At 37.7% G+C, this 18,959-nt stretch overlaps 2 protein-coding genes across 8 annotated transcripts in view; one reads left to right on the top strand and one right to left on the bottom strand.

Annotated features, from left to right (window-relative positions):
- Window positions 1-18,959, bottom strand: part of Nf1 (neurofibromin 1) — a 234,785-nt gene that overhangs the window by 51,085 nt on the left and 164,741 nt on the right. The window lies entirely within an intron of this gene.
- Evi2b (ecotropic viral integration site 2B) lies at window positions 2,462-11,298 on the top strand. Its single transcript, XM_051179833.1, has 2 exons — window positions 2,462-2,602; window positions 9,372-11,298. Exon 2 carries the CDS (start codon window positions 9,388-9,390, stop codon window positions 10,732-10,734), a length of 1,347 nt encoding a protein of 448 aa, XP_051035790.1. The 5' UTR covers window positions 2,462-2,602; window positions 9,372-9,387; the 3' UTR covers window positions 10,735-11,298.

The raw sequence follows: 18,959 nt of genomic DNA on the forward strand, positions 1-18,959 counted from the left end.
ACTATCACATTCAATTTTGTCAGGATCTGTGACTTTAAGCATCTAGGTTACATCTTTAAATGAACCATGTATTGAGGGGCACATAATATAAAGTTTATCTTTTTTATTTAATGTGTATTGGTGTTTTGCCTACATCTGTATCTATGAGCTACATGTGTGCTTGGTACACACAGAGGTAAGAAGGCATCAGATCCTCTCTGGGACTGGAGTTACAGATGGTTGTGTGAGCTACCATGTGGGTATTAGATTTAAACTTGGTCCTCTGGAAGAGCAGCCAGTGCTCTTAACTGCTGATACCAACTTTCTTAGCAATTTACTACTAGTTAAAAAAAACAAAAAACAAATCTCATCCCCTACACAGTCATAACAACATTACACCAGATAAAGTAAACTGTCAACAAAATGAAGTAGTACAGCAGGTCATGAAGGTCAGGGTACAGAACTGTCCTTTTAACTCTTATTATCTCTTCTTGTTTCTTTGTTGTAGTTCTTTTGTTTTTAGGAGGTGAGTGGGTGGAGTGAATTTTTTTTTTTTTTTTTTTTTTTTTTTTTTTGGTGACAGGGTATTCTGTAACTCAGGCTGGCCTCGAACTTACCACGTTAATGTTCTCCAAGACACTGGAGCCCCTTGACCTACCTCCCAAGAGCTGAGATTACAGGCATGCATCATCAAGCCAGATTCTGGTTGTCTTTTCAAGAGTGTAACCACCCACATTAGAAATGACTATAGGAAATGCTTCCAATTTATACAAATTAAATATCAGGCTGGATGGCAGAATAGTAACTCAGTTATCCTCCTTGAGATAACCATTATAAACAAATACTTGTCAGAGGAAATTAAAAAAAAAAAACATTTTTTCTAAAGACAAGAAACGGGCTAAGAAACTACTTTCATATTAAACATATTAGTCAAATGTTTTCAAATAAAACAGAAGACTTTTATGTACTACAGGAATAGTTAAAATGTATTACTAAGTACTTGGTTTTTAAACATATCTCCTGAGAATGATACTTCTAATAGGAGCTTATGAAAAACTGGTTAAAAGATATCTACAGCTTCAAAATTTCTTAAGTTATTTTTGAAAAGAAAACTTTTTAGTTTCTATTCTTAGATATAATGACTATCATTTTAATCTAATGATGTAAAAGTGTATATTAGGCCTGGTGGTGGTGGTGTATGCCTTTAATCCCAGCACTTGGGAGATAGAGGCAGGCAGAACTCTGTGAGCTCCATGACAGCCAGAGTTACACAGAGAAACCCTGTCTCCAAAACAAACAAGCAAACAAACAAAAACTAAATTAGAAGCTTCCTAACAATCAGGTGTGGTGGTGGCACAACCCTGTAAGTCCAGCACTTGGGAGGCTGAAAATTCAAGGCGGGTCTAGGCCACACAATGGTTGTCCTGCCTCAAAAATAAACAAGCTTTCTAGCCCCCAATCAAAAATGTTGCATTATAACATTTTTATTACATTCTATTATTCTTTCTGTACCAAATTATAAGCCTTTTCAAGTTAAGAACTTGAACCATAATAATCCATGTTACTTATTTGGCAGTGACCAGGGAAAGTGCCCCATGTGTTAATATTTACTGTATCTACTATACCCCACTTCAGAGGCATTTACATGTATTTAAATAAGTTAGGGATTGCAATCTCTACTTTTTAGATGAGGAAGATGCTATAGAAGACTTGCTTAGGGAAACTTTCATTCGGAGAGACTCATACTCTTGAATTACTTTGCTTAGTCTTACTTAAAATTTCTTATTTAAAAAAGTTTTTGAAGACGGGAGAGATAGCTTAATAAACAGTTAAAGAGTGCTTGTTGTTCTTCTAGTGGATCGGAGTTTGGCTGTCACCACCTGTGTCCAGGCATCTCACAACCAAGAGCAGCTCAGATCCAGCATCCTTGGCTTCTGAGGACAGCTACGCATATGGGGCATACATACATGTAAACATTAAAATAGATCTTCTTTTAAAAAGAAGTATTGGGGCTAAAGATAGAGCACAGTAGTAGAGCTGCTGTCTAGTAATGTTTACTTTCAAGCATTGGCTAAGATGATGCCTCACATGGTAACTGGTGCATCTTAATATTACTTCCTTGTTGCCAACACCCAAGTAAGGTATAGGCAGAGCACAAACCAAAGTATAACTGGATAATTTTCAACAATTTCATTTTGGTATTTTACTATTTAAGTACTCTGTGTCACACACAAAGTCTCATACATACAAATAACCACCACTTAACCTCTTCCACTAAGAGATCTCCCTTTGGGGACTACCAGCCACAAACCTCTCCTTAGAACATAAAATTCCTCAGCAGGATTGCATCCTAAGTATTTAGATTATAGAATGACTGGAGAGTAATGGATCAAAGATCAGTTAAAAGCACTTAAGTTATACAGTTTGTGTTTCAAAATAAGCTCTGTTAAAGGAGCACATTTCTTAGTCATTTTGTGGCTTATTGCACTTCCTGCAACTGCTATTGATAAACTTCCCCTGCTGCACAGAAACCATTTCAGTGTGCTAGAGGACCATTTTTAATCTGAACCACCAACGTGTCCTGGTAGAACAAAAGTTTACATTCTGGGAAAGAAGCTATCAGGTAAGAATACCAGGCACAGCCATTTTATTTCATTTTTGCTTATCTGAAATTTATTTTAAAAACCAAATTATCTTAAGGTTTTACAGTTGAATTCAGCTCTTGACAGTTCAAAGATGCCTACAGATCTTTTTTGTGGCTCTGTTATAGAATTTTAAAAATTTATATTGTCTAAAATATTTTCATCAATGTTTTAATATTACCAGCCCTTTGAAGTTTACTCAGTCAAAATATTTGTTAACATTACCTTAGTAGTTTTAAAAAAGCTAAGAGTTAAAAATAAATTCCATGGGCTCTGACTGAATTTTAAATCTTTAAAATATTATTTAAAAACTCTACAGACTGGGGCTATAGGCCAGTGGCATTGCTTGCCCAGTATGTGTAATGCCCTGGATTTGAGCCCCATTACCACAAAGGAGGAAAAAAAAAAAAAAAAAAAAAAAAGAGTCTAATTCACTTTTTATAAAGACTTTCTACTCATATAGATTGAAATTATCTAATTAAATTATCCCCTTTTGATAGTCAGGGTTTCTATATGTAGACCAGGCTGGCCTCTAAAGCAGAAATCTTTCTGTCTCTACATCACAAGTACAGGGATTAAAAGCATGCACCACCATGCCTGGCCTAAATTATTTTTATTTGTTTATTCCTTTTAGTTTACACACTATGATAGTCACCTTCCTTTTGACTTAACTTAAAAAGAAATTGGATACTTATTATGTATTTTTTTATATGAAAAGAATTTTACATGTAAGTAATAATGACATATAACTATTATGTCATTTAAAAAGCTCCATAAGGCAAAACTATTATGATTAAAATGGGTATATGAATATTCACATCATCCATGTGCTTATTCCACATATTCTGAACTGACCTTTGAGTGAAGAATATAAAAACAGCCACAGAAAAAAAACATTTTGTAAGAACTTGTTAATATATACAAAAGATACTTGCCTTGTGAATGAATGGGACCATTACAAATAAATAAAAAGCATGGAGCTTCCATAGATGTGTACCTCAAGGAAAATTATTTTAGAAGTGGGTAGACCCCATGTCAGCACTTCAACACATAGCTTTCCCTTTAAGGAGCCTGGTTATGTTACATAAGCTGCGAAATAAAGATCTTTTTAAGGTCAGGTTTGTCTGAAACAGGACTAGTCTCAAGTTTAACAGTTTCTGTTTTCAACAAGTTCCTACATAATTCCACTTACAAGTATTATATGAGTAATACTTGCTAAATATAAATCTGATGCTTAATCTTTTAAAAATGCAATAAACTGCAATAATAACAGCTTATTATGCTAACCATTCAAAACCCCTAAACTGTTTACATAGACCCCCTGCCTGCAATTGATTTGGGTTTTCTGGTATTTCTTTTCTTACCCTTCACGTAAACCTAGCCTCAAAAGTTTGTTACACAGTCCTAGAGACAGTAATACAAGAGTCTTTCTGACACAAAGCCTTTCTCATGCCCAACTCTACAAAAGGCCCTAGCACATCGCAGAAGTCAAAGGTGCAGCTTGGAGAGACTCATCATCAGTGCCACTGTGACGGCTTGCCAAGTTAACCAACTGTGTTTTTCCCCACTCGCTCCCCCTTCTTCTCCCTCCACCCCCCCCCCCAGAGCAAATGGATCCTATTAGCTAGGAATTTTCGGGGTATTGAGTAATGGTAGCTATTAAAGACAGCCATAAAAACACTACTTGGAATTCAACATAGATTTCCTTTTCTGGCTTCTTCCTTTTACAGTTTCAAAATTTTACTAGTTAGAGATAAGACTAACACTATGTATTTATCTCTTATATGTGTACTATAATTTATTTTTCTTGCTGTTTTTTTTTTTGGGGGGGGGGGGAGGCAGGTCTCACTTCTGTTAGCAGACTTAGTTGGCCTTGAATTCAGAGATCTGTCTGCCTCTGCCTCTGGGAATGAAAGTTATGCACTTCCACATTCAGCTATAGCTTACTTTTCTTACATCACAATAAATGAAATACACAATATTTTGTTTGTTTATCTGAGACAGAGTCTCACTATGTAGCTTTGGCTAGTCTGGACCTCCTTAAGTAGATCAGGCTGGCCTCAAATTCAGAGGTCCACTTGCCTCTGCTGTTAGTGATGGAATTAAAGACTTGAGCTATCACACACAGTTGAAAGTCAAAAATTTTGACTCAACTATCTACACTTGCCTTATTTTCCTAAAGAATATTTGTCAAAGTTCACCGATTCCTTATTAAAATGATGTGTTTCTTATCATAGCCAATTAAAACAGCATTAATTATACTCAGGTATTTCTGTGGTACTGGGGATAAAATTCAGGGCCTTGTGCACGGTAGGCAAACACCGTAGCACTGAGCTACACTCCCAGCCCTGTTCAGCATGCGACAAGTACATGATTAATAGCAGGGAACTTCTTCTTCATTGTAATTGTGCTTAAAATACTGATCCACTAAAACAATGTACATTTTCTTTTTAACAATTAAATTTCTAGTAAAACAAAAGACCAAAATAACAGATTTAGACCTCAGGTGCCAATCTAAAATATAAAGAGAAATGTTGCTATAACAAGGTTGAGAAATCTGAAATTTCCTGAACAGATTAAAGAATTTCCAAGGTAAGTCTTATACAGACTGTGCGTATGTTCTTTGTAGAAACAGGCATACTTCTGGGTAGTTTCAGGGAAAGTGAGGGCAGAAGACATCTTAAGGACCTTTGCAGCAGACAAGGGACCCTAGAATGACCTGGATGGTCAGTTCCCTTTGTTAATTCTTTGTACCCATACAGAGGCCAGTGACAGAGAGCAACAATTCCCAACAACCTCTTTACCCAGGTCAATCTCTCCCCAGCTTCATTTTACCTACTGCAGTCTTCTTCACTAACTTCTTGATAATTAATAAGCAACTACCATTTACAACTATTTCTTTTTCTTCAATACCTTTTCTAATCTATTGATCCTTACCCACCACATATCTGCTGTATCTTAAAATTTGTGTAAAATTTCTCTTTGGTGTTCTTTCAAAAAGTATTTTCTTTACCATTTCCTGTCTATTCTAACTTTTTATCCCTTTTTTTTTAATCCTCTGCTCTAAATTCAGCTGGCCACCATCTTTCTCTGCAGAAACAGTAAACACTTTAGGCATACATCACTACATAGTTTGCAAGTACATTTAATAACTCTGTGTATTATATAGGTAATAACACTGACTATTAACACCTCTGAAAAAGAGTCAGGTTCCCCTCCCTCAAAATTATTAAATCCCAAATTTCTTCTTTTTGTCTTGATGCGCCTTTCCTAAAGTATTCTGAACTGCTGTAGTAACATTCTAACAGATTCTAGTACTCTGCTACAGCTGATCCTAGGAGGGTACACAACTAAGTGATGAGCAGGACAAAGTGGCAGGATATCTGAAAATTAAGTTTTGCTTTTACTACTGCTGACAAGTAGAGACACAACCCTGAAGTTTCTAACTTCCTATTGACATTAGAGGTGATGAACCTATCAACATGTGATCTTACAAACCTGTTTTGGTTAGTTCTCCTCTATTTCCCTTTTCAGCTCACTAAAAAGAGGAACCGTATGGTTTCTTTATTTTAAGCAAAGTCACAAAAGAGGAAACATTTTAGCTAGAGACAATTCATGGCCTATATCTTCTGCTGCTTTGGAAAGCATTTTCTAGAAACATTTACAAAATGAAACCCTGAGCATCACTGTCTAACCATGCCTTTTTTTTGGGCAACCTATAAAAACTACTGTGTAGAACAGCATGAATGATGACCATCAAGAAATGAGTCAGATCCTCATACCCATGCCAAAAATTTCAAATGTCTCCCTTTTAAGAACCTTGAAAAAGGAATAAAAACCAGAATTTACTTAGAATTTGCTTATACTATGGTAGAAGTCATAATAAAAAAACAAAAGTGAGCCAGGTGATGGTGGCACACACCTTTAATCCCAGCACTTGGGAGGCAGAGATAGGCTTGATCTCTAAGAGTTCAAGCAAGTCTGGTCTGTTTACAGAGTGAGTTTCAAGACAGCCAAAGCTACACAGAGAAACCCTGCTTTGAAAAACATAAATAAATAAATAAATAAATAAATAATAAACAAACAAACAAATGCAAAATGGCAAAGAACCAAGAGGCCCAGCAAATATTTACTGAGAAACTAATATAGAAGGTATAGGGGAACCAATGTAAGAAAACATGAGATAACGGGAAACAAAAGAATGCAGGCTTTAGAATCACATGGTCTTGGGTACAAATTCTCAGGCTGTCACTATCAGTCACACCCCAGACAAATTGCTCAACTCATTCCAATTTGCTTCTCTGTGAAGATTAAATAAAATAAAGTATATAAATCATGAATTTATGGCATATTCTTCATAGGCATTTTCTTTCTTTGTTTCTTTCTACCTTCATGGACTTTTTTTTTTTTTTTTTTTTTTTTAAATAACCTTGTTTAAAGTGATGGGAATAATAATAACAGAAAATGTGAAACAACATAATAATTAAAAAAAAAACCCACAACTATTTAGGCAAAGAGAAGCAAGAGTGAGGTATATCCAAGAAAGCAGCAAGTCAGTAAGAACAGAGAAGACTCAGGGAACAGCTATTTGTGGCTGTGGTCTGTTACAGAGAACTTGGCTTAAGAGGGGGAATTTAAATTGAGGTCTATGAGATGAAGACAGGCTCAGGCCAGCCTGGTCTGCAGAGCAAGTTCCAGGACAGCCATGGCTTCACAGAGAAATCCTGTCTTAGAAAAAACAATAACAACAACAAAAAACAAAACAAAACAAAAAAAAACAAAAAACAAAAAACAAAACAAACAAACAAACAAACAAACAAAAAAAAACAAGCTTAGACATGTAGTCAGCAGGCAAGAGGACTGGGCAAAAAAAAAAAAAAGAACACATTAAAATAAAGACAGTGAAAAAATAGCTTAATTTAATGCTTAGGAAATATGTAAGAGGTTAAAGCTTTGTCTGTAAGTTTTCTCTAGAAAGAAACAGTGAATCCTTGTATGAAGTAGCAACCAGATCGTGTATGTTTTATAATCAGCACCAGGCAAGAGAATTCAAAGAAAGCAGTTTTAAATATTAGGCTTCAAGCACTAGGGAGAAAATACAAAGGAAGAAACAAAGAAAAAAAACAAAACATTTTTTTTTTTTCCTGTAAGTCTGGGTCCTTCCGGCTCAAGTTTGTGATCTTAGCACTCAGGAAGTTGAGGGGGAAGGATCACCACCAGTGCAAGGTCATCGAGGGCTACAGCAAGACAGTTTCTTAAAACACAAAACCAAACAACATTTATCATTATCTACTATAAAGATGGATAGGGAAATAAATACTACTCAAATTGCCAAAATATTTTATTATGCTTTCAGAGTCATGGAATAAGTAGTTTCTTATATATAACAACTAGTATTTAACAGTCTGAGGTTTTCCTTTCCTTAATGTTAAGAAAAGCACTGCTACTTGAGACAGCTGACACTGTGTTTGGTGATATCCACAAGCCCATTTCATTATACTCAGTGCTGACAATGCCAGCACTGGGCTCACCATAAAGTGTGAAGCAACCGAAAAGTTAAATTAAGTGACCTTACATGCAAAGTTAAGCAGGCAGTGTACAACTGGAACTTTGGAACTTAAACCTTCAAGTTTCAGCATCAAGTACGTCCCATAAAAAGACAGCTGTCACGCCTATATTGTGTCCTGCCTCGCTTGCGCATGTCTTCTGGGCTGGGAGATGTAAGTGTGTAACTGGTTCTTAGAGTAGTCTAAGACTTAGATCTGCTTCAACATCTCTGGGAAACCTTCCCAAAGTCCTTCCAGGCCAAGACAGTTCCTCTGTTCATCTACTACCGAGTATGAGGGAACATCAAATTACCAATTACTTTATTTATTTATATTTCGAGACAGGGTCTCTCTATGTAGCTCTGGCTATCCTGGAACTCACTATATATACCAGATTGGCTTTGAACTCAGAGATTGCCTGCCTCTGCTGGGATTAAAGGCGGGGACTACCATGCCAACTGGGAAGTCTCTTTTTTAAAATCTGCTGAATTTGCTGATCATGAGCTACATACATGAAATGTACCCTAAGGAAGTTATATAAACGGACTCAGAACAAAGGAGCTACAGCTGGATGTGCAGGTTTGGTAGTTATAGCACAAGGGTGAGAGTAGAAACTTAGAGAACCACAAATAAAGAAAAGTGAAAAGTAGAGGGAGACAGAATATTGAGTATCTATATTAAGGAAATGGGAGAAAAAGAAGGTATGACAAACTTGGCATGAAAGGAAGACTGTACTACAAAAGCTACTGAAATGTTGGTGAAGGAGTAGTCAATAAGGTCATATATGGTGAACAGAGAGCAAAGGAGAAAAAAATAAAAACAATAGTTTAAGGTCACTGGTGCTTTCAGCAGAGACAGACCCACTTATTTCTAGAAACAGATGAGAGAGCACATGGTCCCTGCAGGTTGAAGCTCTACACTTGAGAAGATAGGAAACGAAGGAACCTAGGGAAGCTAGAGGAACTTGCAAGGTTGAATGGGATTTTATAAAAGAATTAAGATTACTTCCTAGGAACTCCAAATGCTGTACTATGAACTGGAATATTACATTCTGTCAAGTATAAATCACAGTGAATACTAACCAAATGCCTAACCACTCTTTCTGAGGGAATGAAGAGTCAAATGTAATTAGACATTAGCTGACAGCTAACTGTCTTTCTTCTCTCTCTTTTTTTATTTCTTTCACTGTGAAATCACTGGTAAGGAGGAAACATTCTGAAATGGATTCCAAGTATCTCATCTTAATTTTGCTTTGTCAATCCCCGAACAATATATTTTTCTCAGAGACAGAAGCATTTACAACAGAGCAGCAACCACCGCCTACTGTACTTACATCATCAATGTTATATGTTACAACTAATTCTCAAAACACAACAGAGAATGCTTTAAGTCAAACAACACAAGTCAACGCTTCTTCTGGACGACAATTACTGCCTGCCAAAATCACTCCTAGACAACCAAAACCAGCTGTTTATGTCTCTTCTACAGAACCAGTATTGCACACTTCTGCAAGACCACTTGTCTATAACATCACCAGACAAGCAATATCAACAGTCAATAACTCCTTCCCACAAACATCACTACCTGGGTTCACTTTGGCCAATCAACCATCATCTTCTATCCATAATTCCAGTAGCCAATCACCAAGACCTCTTGTCTATACTTCCACACAACAGCCACGGTTACCTGCTCCTACCCCTTCTAGAAAACCAGTACTACAGACTGTTCATAATCCACCCATAAAACCAACGCCAACTATTTATTCACCTAGGATTAGCAACTCACCACAGAATACACCATTGTTCACTTCAGAACCAACAAGTGGCAAAGGAACTGCACATAAAACCAACCACAATGCATTAGCTGCCATATTAATTGCCACAATAATAATTTCTATGTTGGTAGCTATGCTCATGATTATACTGTGGAAATACTTGAGGAAACCAGTTTTAAATGATCAAAACTGGGCCGGTAGGTCTCCATTCGCTGATGGAGAAACACCAGACATATGTATGGATAACATTAGAGAAAATGAAGTATCCATAAAGCGCACATCATTTGTTTCACTTATGACTTGGAAACCAAACAAAAGCACATTGTTAGCAGATGATTTAGAAGTTAAGCTGTTTGAATCAAGTGATAGCAATAACCTCAAAGCTGAGAGTGTAAAAGATCAAGTAAATGGTGTATCAGAAGACAGCGCTGATCAGTCAACAATTGGTACAGCTGTTTCTTCTTCAGATGATGCAGACCTGCCCCTGCCACCTCCCCCTCTTGATCTGGATGGGAACCCATCTGACAAGCCCACAATGGTAACTGTATCTCCTTTACCAAATGAGTCTACCAATTTCCAATCATCTTCAGATAATCAAGCATGTAAAGATCTTAATTCCAAGATCAAACAGCCATTTCCACCACCCCCAGACTCTAACTTGCCTCTGCCAGCAGTAAATTGTATAAACAGTCAAGAATCTAACCATGAGATCCAGGGCAAGGAGTTCTCTACTCCTGACTTCCATCAGGATCTCACTGACTCCTTGCCACCACCACCTCCAGAGCTGCTGTAAAGTGACAGCTTGCTTTCTAGCCTGTCCTCCATCCTGAGATGACTCCACTCTGTTCCTGATCATGGTAGGACACATATAACATGACAACTGGCAGTCGGGTGACCTCTGATTAGGAATTACCTGACACCTGAGTGAAGCCCATGTACTCGGGATAGATTATTGCAGTGGTATAATTATCAGCTATAGAACTTATTTTTTAAAGCAGAGTGCCTTTTATATATGTGACTGATACATATGTCAACAATGTAACCATTCCTAAAACATGTAATCTATATATATTTATAGTTACCCAATAGATTTTCCCCTTGAAAAGCTGTATATAAGCTCGTGTTGACTAAATAAAAATTTACTTTTCCATCTCAAAATCTGTGGTGTAGTAGAAATAAGACGCTTTAGATAGTCTAAGTTTTAATACTTTAAAAACTAAATAAATATTTCAATTTATGGGGATGAGAGATCAAAATATATGTCTAAGAACAAGTCATTTCCATTTTTGGTTTTACTGGAAACACAGGCACAAAACCATATTAGAACATGAGGACCCACCATAAAACGCACACACTTCATTTTTATAGCAAAAACTTTATGTGTATGAGTATTCTGTCTGCACATATACATACACACCATATATATGCCTGGTGCTAGAGGTCAGATGACAACACTGGGCACTGGATCCCCGGGGGAACTGGATAGAGTTACTGATGTTTGCGAACTGCCATGTGGGTGCTGAGAACTGAATCTGAGTCTTCTGCAAGATCAGTAAGCGTTCTTAACCACTGAGCTACTGTTAGTACTTTTGTTTTTCTTTATGCTGGAGAGTGGAGAAGTGAAGGTGCAAGGAGGTAAATGGAGAATGAAGGTTGGAAGACAACTTGTTCAAGTGTATTCTCACCTTCCACCAAGGACAGAATTCAGAACTCAGATCATCTGGCCTGACAGCAAGCACCTGTTGTGTGGTATTTTTATTGCATTCTGACAATAAAGTTTGTTTAAATCAGATGGCAGAGTTAGCCACTAGCTGACCAAAATTAACCATAGAGGTTTTGGAAGACAGAGGAGGTAGTAAGGCAGGGCTTAGAGAGGATCTCAGCCTTTTTGAAGGAAGGAATGGTAGCGGTCAGAAGTCACTGGTGGTTGCTTGGTTGCTTTTTTGATCTTTGAGGTTCTTACCCCATATATATCTGACTGATTTTTTTTGTTGTTGTTGTTGATAAAGAATAATTAGATAAAAATGCATCAAACACCTTTATCCATTGAGTCATCTCACTGGTCCCCCCAAAAGAGACATTTTTCTAACACCCAAGTGTTATGGAGGAAAGGAGACAAAAAAAAAAAAAAAAAAAAAAAAAAATAGAGCTGGTATTTTTCTTATTATATATTTTATACTTATTTTATTTATCTGTTAGTATTTTGAGATAGGGTTTCTCTGTGTAGCCCTAGCTGTCCCAGAATTCTATAGACCACACTGGCCTCAAACTCACAGAGATCCACCTGCCTCTGCCTTCTGGGTGCTGGGACTAAAGGTATGTGCCACCACTGCCCAGTTATACTTATTGTAAAACTACCTTTTAGTCCAGAAATGCTAAAAAAAAAAAAAAAAAAAAAAAAAAAAAAAGTATGTTGTGTGTGTATGTGCTTTATGTGTGTGTATGTGCTTTAGCTGCCTGTGTGAGGGTATTGTGGAGGCCATAGAAGGTGTCAGACATGTTAGAACTGAAGTCACAGGAGGTTATGAGGTGTATCTAACGTGGGTGCTGGGAACTCTAATATAGTAGCAAGCTCTCTAGACTGTTGAGACATCTCTATAGCTCCAACCATCCTTTTTAAATGTAGAAGTTCAACCTTAAACCATTACCTGACAATTGATGAGTATGAGATACCAGGTAAGTGTGGGTACCACCTTTGTCAAAGTAGAGGGTTAAGTGGGTAATGGCCACTTTTTGTAGACATCAGTGAGGCTACAGAAGTCCTGTTTGCCTGACAAACACATACTTTTCCTTCTTATTCTTACTTTATGTCCAAGGGAAGAGAGTTACTTAGAGCACAAATTTTGGGACTTTTTAGAATATAATATAGTGTTATTTGTAACAGTGTTCAAATACTAAAAAGCCCATCTGCTATAAAAATAAACAGTCTCTTAGGCAGTGGAGTTTTACTTATTTAACTAATTATTATGATAATAATTACTACTGTTTTTGTTTCCTGAGAGAGGGCCCCTCTTTGTAGCCCTGGCCTTCCTGGAACTCCCTATATAGACTAGGCTGTTCTCAAACTCAACAGAGATCTACCTGCCTCTGCCTCCCAGATGCTGGGATTAAAGGTGTGGCTATCACACCTGGCTGCAGTGTTAGTTTACACACAATACTTGTCTTATTACTTCCAAGACACCTCCTACTGACAATTACCACTTATCTGCAGAAACACCCATTGAGCTACTTATTTCAAGCATGACAGCTTTCATTCTATCACACTGGTTCTATTCTATCACCCACATTAAAATGTTTTTCATGTGTTTTCAAACAGCATTCTAAGGCTCATTTCCACAACATACACAGGAATTTTGAGAATTTCGTGTTCTTATTTGAGGTCTATCAGTTCATGTTGGAAATGCCACAGGCCATCAAAACCCCTCTCATTTCACATGTAAGTGCCCAAGGGCTCTTTCCAAAGTTTTGTTTCTTTCAACACCTTCCTTACTGACCTATTAAAATGACCTACTAAAATGAGTGTTACAAAATACCTCTTAGATAAAACAGGAGTCAATGGAGGAGCTGGAGAGATGGCTCAGCAGTTCAGAGTACTTGCTGCTCTTATAGAGACCCAGGTCCAGTTCCCAGTACCAACATGTCAGCCCACAACTGTTCATAACTCCAGTTTCAGAGGTTCAGTGTCCTTCTGACCCCACTGGCATATATATCTCCATCCAGGTAAGACACTCATATGTACAAAGTAAATTTAATAAGATTTATTTATTTTTATTCTATGTGTGTATTTGGCCTGCAATGCATGCCTGTGTACCACTTGTACCTGGCATTTGTAGAGACAGACAAGGGCACTGGATCCCTCAAATGGCAGTTATTAAAGCAGTGAGCCACCACATGGGTGCTGGAAACTGAACCTGGGTTCTCTGTGAGAACAAGTGCTCTTTACAGTTCACTCATTTCTCCATCCCCAAATAAATAAATCATAAACAAATCAGGAGCTACTCTGAGCTTTTCTCCTGTTCTCAGTATAGCAGATACTAGAGATAGCTGACATTTATTTTGTTTTTGTTTACATAAATTTTGTAGGGGGTTGGGAGGGGAATAATTCATTTTTACTGCATGCAATTACTCTCTACTAACGTTAGGGGAAACTGAGCAGCCCAACAGTGACAATCACTGCTTAATCAGTAAGAAGACATGTAAACTAATAAATATAAGAGAGAAGAAAATGCTGGGGGAGGGGGGGGACAACAACCCAAACCAACCTCAGAGAAAGGATTACAAACTTAGGGTGCTGAAGAGAGAACAAGAAGGGATGGGATGGTGAGGTAGCTCAGTGAGTGAAGGTGCTTGCTGCCAACCCTGACAATGTGTGCCAAGTTATGAACGCATCATGTAATGCAAAGACGACACACACACACACAGAGACACACACACACACAGACAGACAGACACACACACAGACAGACAAACAGACACATACACACTAAAGAATTTAAAAATAGCAAGACAATGGAATAACAGCCTACTGGACTTCATAATATATATACACACGCACATACATACACACCAGTGATGTTCTTACCAGTCCTGCATTAACAGCCCGGAAGACCATTTAGTACCCACCCCACCATTTTTCTTAGCTGCTGAGGAAAATAGAACCAGGGAAAGCAAGTGACTCAGTCAGAAATCATCTTTAATTTTGCTCAAAAAGTAGAGTGGCAAAATACTAAGGAATTTAAAATGAAAATGCTACGTATGAACAGACCAGTGACTAGAACAGAATGTTCAGAGATAAACTCAAATACCATGTCAGTAGGAAAAAGTGTGGGACTACTCGATAGATATGTGAAAAAAAGAAAATTGGATTCACATTTTATACTACATTAGAATAAACATCAAGTGAATGAAGATCTAAATAGAAAGTATGAAGTTGATATGATACAAGAAAATGTTGCTGAATTCCTTCATGAATTGAACAATGAAAAACATCTTCCTAGTGGAGAATCAAAGTCTAGAAGCAATAAAAAGAAAAACTCAATTTTATGAAAATTTTCAAAAATCAAAACCAAAATATAACTCAGCATTAAAAGATCAAGACAGCCAGGCATTAGGGGTACAGAACTTTAATCCCAGCACTCAGGAGACAGAGGCAGGAGGATCTCTGTGAGTTCAAGGCCAACCTTGAACTATAAAGTGAGTTCCAGGACAGCCAGGGCTGTTGCACAGAGAAATCCTGTCTTGAAAAAACTAAAAACTAATAAGGGGGTATGGAGAGGGAGATGGGGGGGGGAGGAGGAGAGAAGGAGAGACAGAGAGGGAGAGAGGTTGGAGAGCTGGCTGGTAAACAAAGTGATCTACTTGAATGTTCATATGATTCTGTTTTGTCAGTTTTAAAAATGTTTTATTCCATATTCTTGTTTGATGCGGTCAGCAGGAAATTCAGTCAAAAGTTAACTGTATTATATACTATGCAATCCTAATCAAAAAATTTTAAATCCTCTGAATGCTCAAAAGTTTTGGGGAGCTCAGCTCTTCATGCAAAGGAAGCTAAGTAGGCATGTATGTACATGTGTGTATAAGTATCTTAAAGATTCCAGGCTCGGAAATATTTCTGGTCTCCAGCATTTTAGGAAAGGGATGCTGAAGGGTGGAGATATGGCTCAGTGGTTTAAAACATTTGTTACAAGCCCAGCAGTGGTGGTGCATGTCTTTAATCCCAGCCTTCAGGAGGCAGAGGCCAGAAATCTTCAAGAATAGCCTGGTCTACAGAGCAAGTTCTGAGATAGTCAGGTCTACACAAAGAAACCCTGTCTCAGAAAACCACAAACAAAACAACAACAAAACACAAAACCAAATAAACAAACATTTATATTTGCTGTTCTTCCAGGGGACCTGGTTCCAGAGTTCACTTCCTAGCACCCATACAGCATCTCACAACCTTCTTGTAGTTCTAGTACTAGGGGGTCTAATGCCTGCTTCTGATCTTAGTCAGAAGCACACACACACACACACACACACGATGCACATACGTGCAAGTAAAACATTCATAGACATAAAATAAATAAGCCTAAAATAAAATAAATTGGATGCAGAAGCTGCATCAATGACAGAACTTTGGTTCACAATTATTGGGAACAATCACTGTTACCAATTTAATAATAAAGAACACTGGAGCTGCTGACTGCAATGGGATGGCTACTACCTGACAGGTGGTTTGCTATCTTTCACAATGCTGGAGCAATATATCCTTGGAGGCAAAAGACATGTCAATTAATTTAATTCTCATACTAAACCAGATTACATCTGTGATGCTGATGAACTTATCTAAAGTGTAACTAAGGTTTCTGTTTAGCATCTAAGATAAGTTTTCACAAATACTTGTTTTTAAAAAAATTATTCTTGTAAGGCGGTGGTGGTACATGCCTTTAATCTCAGCATTTGGGAGGCAGAGGCAGGAGGATCTTTGTGAGTTCAAGGCCAGCCTGATCTACAGAGTGAATTCCAGGACAGGCACCAAAAGCTACACAGAGAAACCCTGTCAACAAAACAAAAGAAAAAGAGCTCCCCCTCCCAGCAGTATTCTTCTTGCCAGGTATGGTGGCACACAACTTTAGTCCCATTATTTAAGAGGCAAAAGCAGATGAATCTCTGAGTTCAAGATCAGCCTGGTCTACAAGACTGGGTTCTAGGATAGCCAGAGCTACATAATAGAGAAACCCTGTCTCAAAACAAATAAAAATAATATACTATCCAATTTTTTGAGAATATTTCACAGTGTAAGATTACTATATTTAATTAACATTGAAGCAACCACCCCTTTTTTCTTTCTGAGGAGCTACAGTCATCTTTAATAGGAAATACATTTGAAATGAAAAACATTATTCTTTGTACAGGAGAATCCAATCCTAATAAGCCTGGACACGTGGACTACTGTTGGCTGTACTGAGTGGCGAGGTTACAAGGCCCTTGGAACATGGGGTTAGCTACTGGTCTTTAGGCCACCAGCAGTCAGCTTTGAGGGTTGTAACTTGGCTCTGCTTCTGCTTCTTATCTGCCACTAGGTATGACCTGTGACACTGACCACTCCAGTCCCCAGGTCTTCCTTGCCATGAGTAACTGATAATGTCAGCAGAACAATTTCTTCCTCCCTAAATTGCCTGTTAGGTATTTTGTCACAGTGTCAGCAAAGTCATTAATGCAGACTAAGCTTAAATTAATTTTGAATCCATTAACTAATTAATGATATAACATTTTCTTTCAAATGAAAGTACTGGTCAGTGTAATAGGAATAGATAATTCCACTCCCATAATGGCCTAATGAGTCTTCCTAAGAGAGATTTTAGGGTTTGGCAAATTGATCCTCGCCTTATCCTTTAAAGTGTGATGGTGGGTTCATGAGCTGACATGGAATGCTGACTCTCAAAAGCAAACCATTCTCACCTCCAAAACATACTGCTGAATGCAGGATTCCAAACATTATTGTTTTATTTACTTATTTTCCCGAGACAGGGTTTCAATGTGGCTTCGGAGGCTGTCCTGGAACTAGCTCTTGTAGACCAGGCTGGTCTTGAACCTGCCTGCCTCTGCCTCCTGAGTGCTGGGATTAAAGGCATGCGCCACCACCACCCGGCTCCAAACATTATTTTTAAAGATCATGACTGATGAGTAGATTCTGACTTGAAAGTCCAAAGGAACACTAAAGTAAAGCGGCAATAAGACACTGAATCAATACCCATCTCTAATGATGGAGATCCTTTTCGAGGAACTGGTTTTCTCTAAAGGTGCCTCCTAAAGACAGCTCTAAGAAGATAAGCTGTAGATTTCAATACAGTCACTTCCTTTCTAGATACAAACAAAATGAGGGAGAGTACACAAACAACTCAATACCTATGTATTTTCTCAACATGTAATACGCTAATAATTGCTGGCTTTAAAATGAACAATTTGAAAATAAATATATCGTAATTTTCCTTATTTTCTTTACTAAAGTAAAATGGTTATTTTGTAAATTAGATTTTATTTTTACTTGATTATAATATAATCAGTCTACCTAAGTTACCATAAATCTAATCTCATTTTTAAAAATTCTTTTTTTTTTAAAATTTATATTTGAAACAAGGTTGTTTCACATGTCATCCCAGTTCCCTCACCCTCCCATCCTCCTCTATCATTCCCAACAAACCCCAGCCCATCCCCTTTCTGCTCCCCAGGAAGGGTAAGGCCTTCCATGGGGAGTCTTCAAAGTCTGTCATATTATTTGGAACAGGGCCTAGGCCCTCCCCCCATGTGTCTAGGCTGAGCAAGTATCCCTCTATGTGGGATGGGCTCCCAAAGTCCATTCATATACTAGGGATAAAAATACTGATCCACTACCAGAGGCCCCATTGACTGCCTAGTCCTCCTAACTAACACCCACATTCAGGGGGTCTGGGTCAGTCCTATGCTGGTTTCCCAGCTATCAGTCTGGGGTCTATGAGCTCCCCCTTGGTCAGGTCAGCTGATTCTGTGGGTTTCTCCAGCCTGGTCTTGACCCCTTTGCTCATCACTTAATTATGACTTTATTTTTTATAAACATTGTTGCCTATATTTTTAAACCTATTAACTTTTGGGGAAAGATAAAATATAAACATGAATCACCAAGTAAATAATTAGAAAATATTAACTTTATTTTATATTTTGAGACAGAGTCTCATATACTCTAGGCTGGCCTTAAATTTCTGTCTTCCTGCCTCCACCTCCTGAGTGCTGTGATTATAGGTGTGTGCTGCCTCTCCAGCTTTGACACTGTAGTCATAAATCAAATCAAATTAATGGTCTTTTTTTAGTACTAACAGTAACTCTGAAGAAAGCATTACTCTAATCAGATTTCCATCTAACTCAAATATATAAAATATGAACAATTATTTTACCATTTGAACTGATAACTAAAAGTCAAGTATTGGGGGGGGGGATCTAGTATCTGCCAGGTGTGGTAGTGTACATCTTTAATCCCAGGACTGAGAGGCAGAATCAGGCACA

Source organism: Phodopus roborovskii, unplaced genomic scaffold (genome assembly GCF_943737965.1).
Source record: "Phodopus roborovskii unplaced genomic scaffold, PHOROB, whole genome shotgun sequence".
NCBI lineage: Eukaryota > Metazoa > Chordata > Mammalia > Rodentia > Cricetidae > Phodopus > Phodopus roborovskii.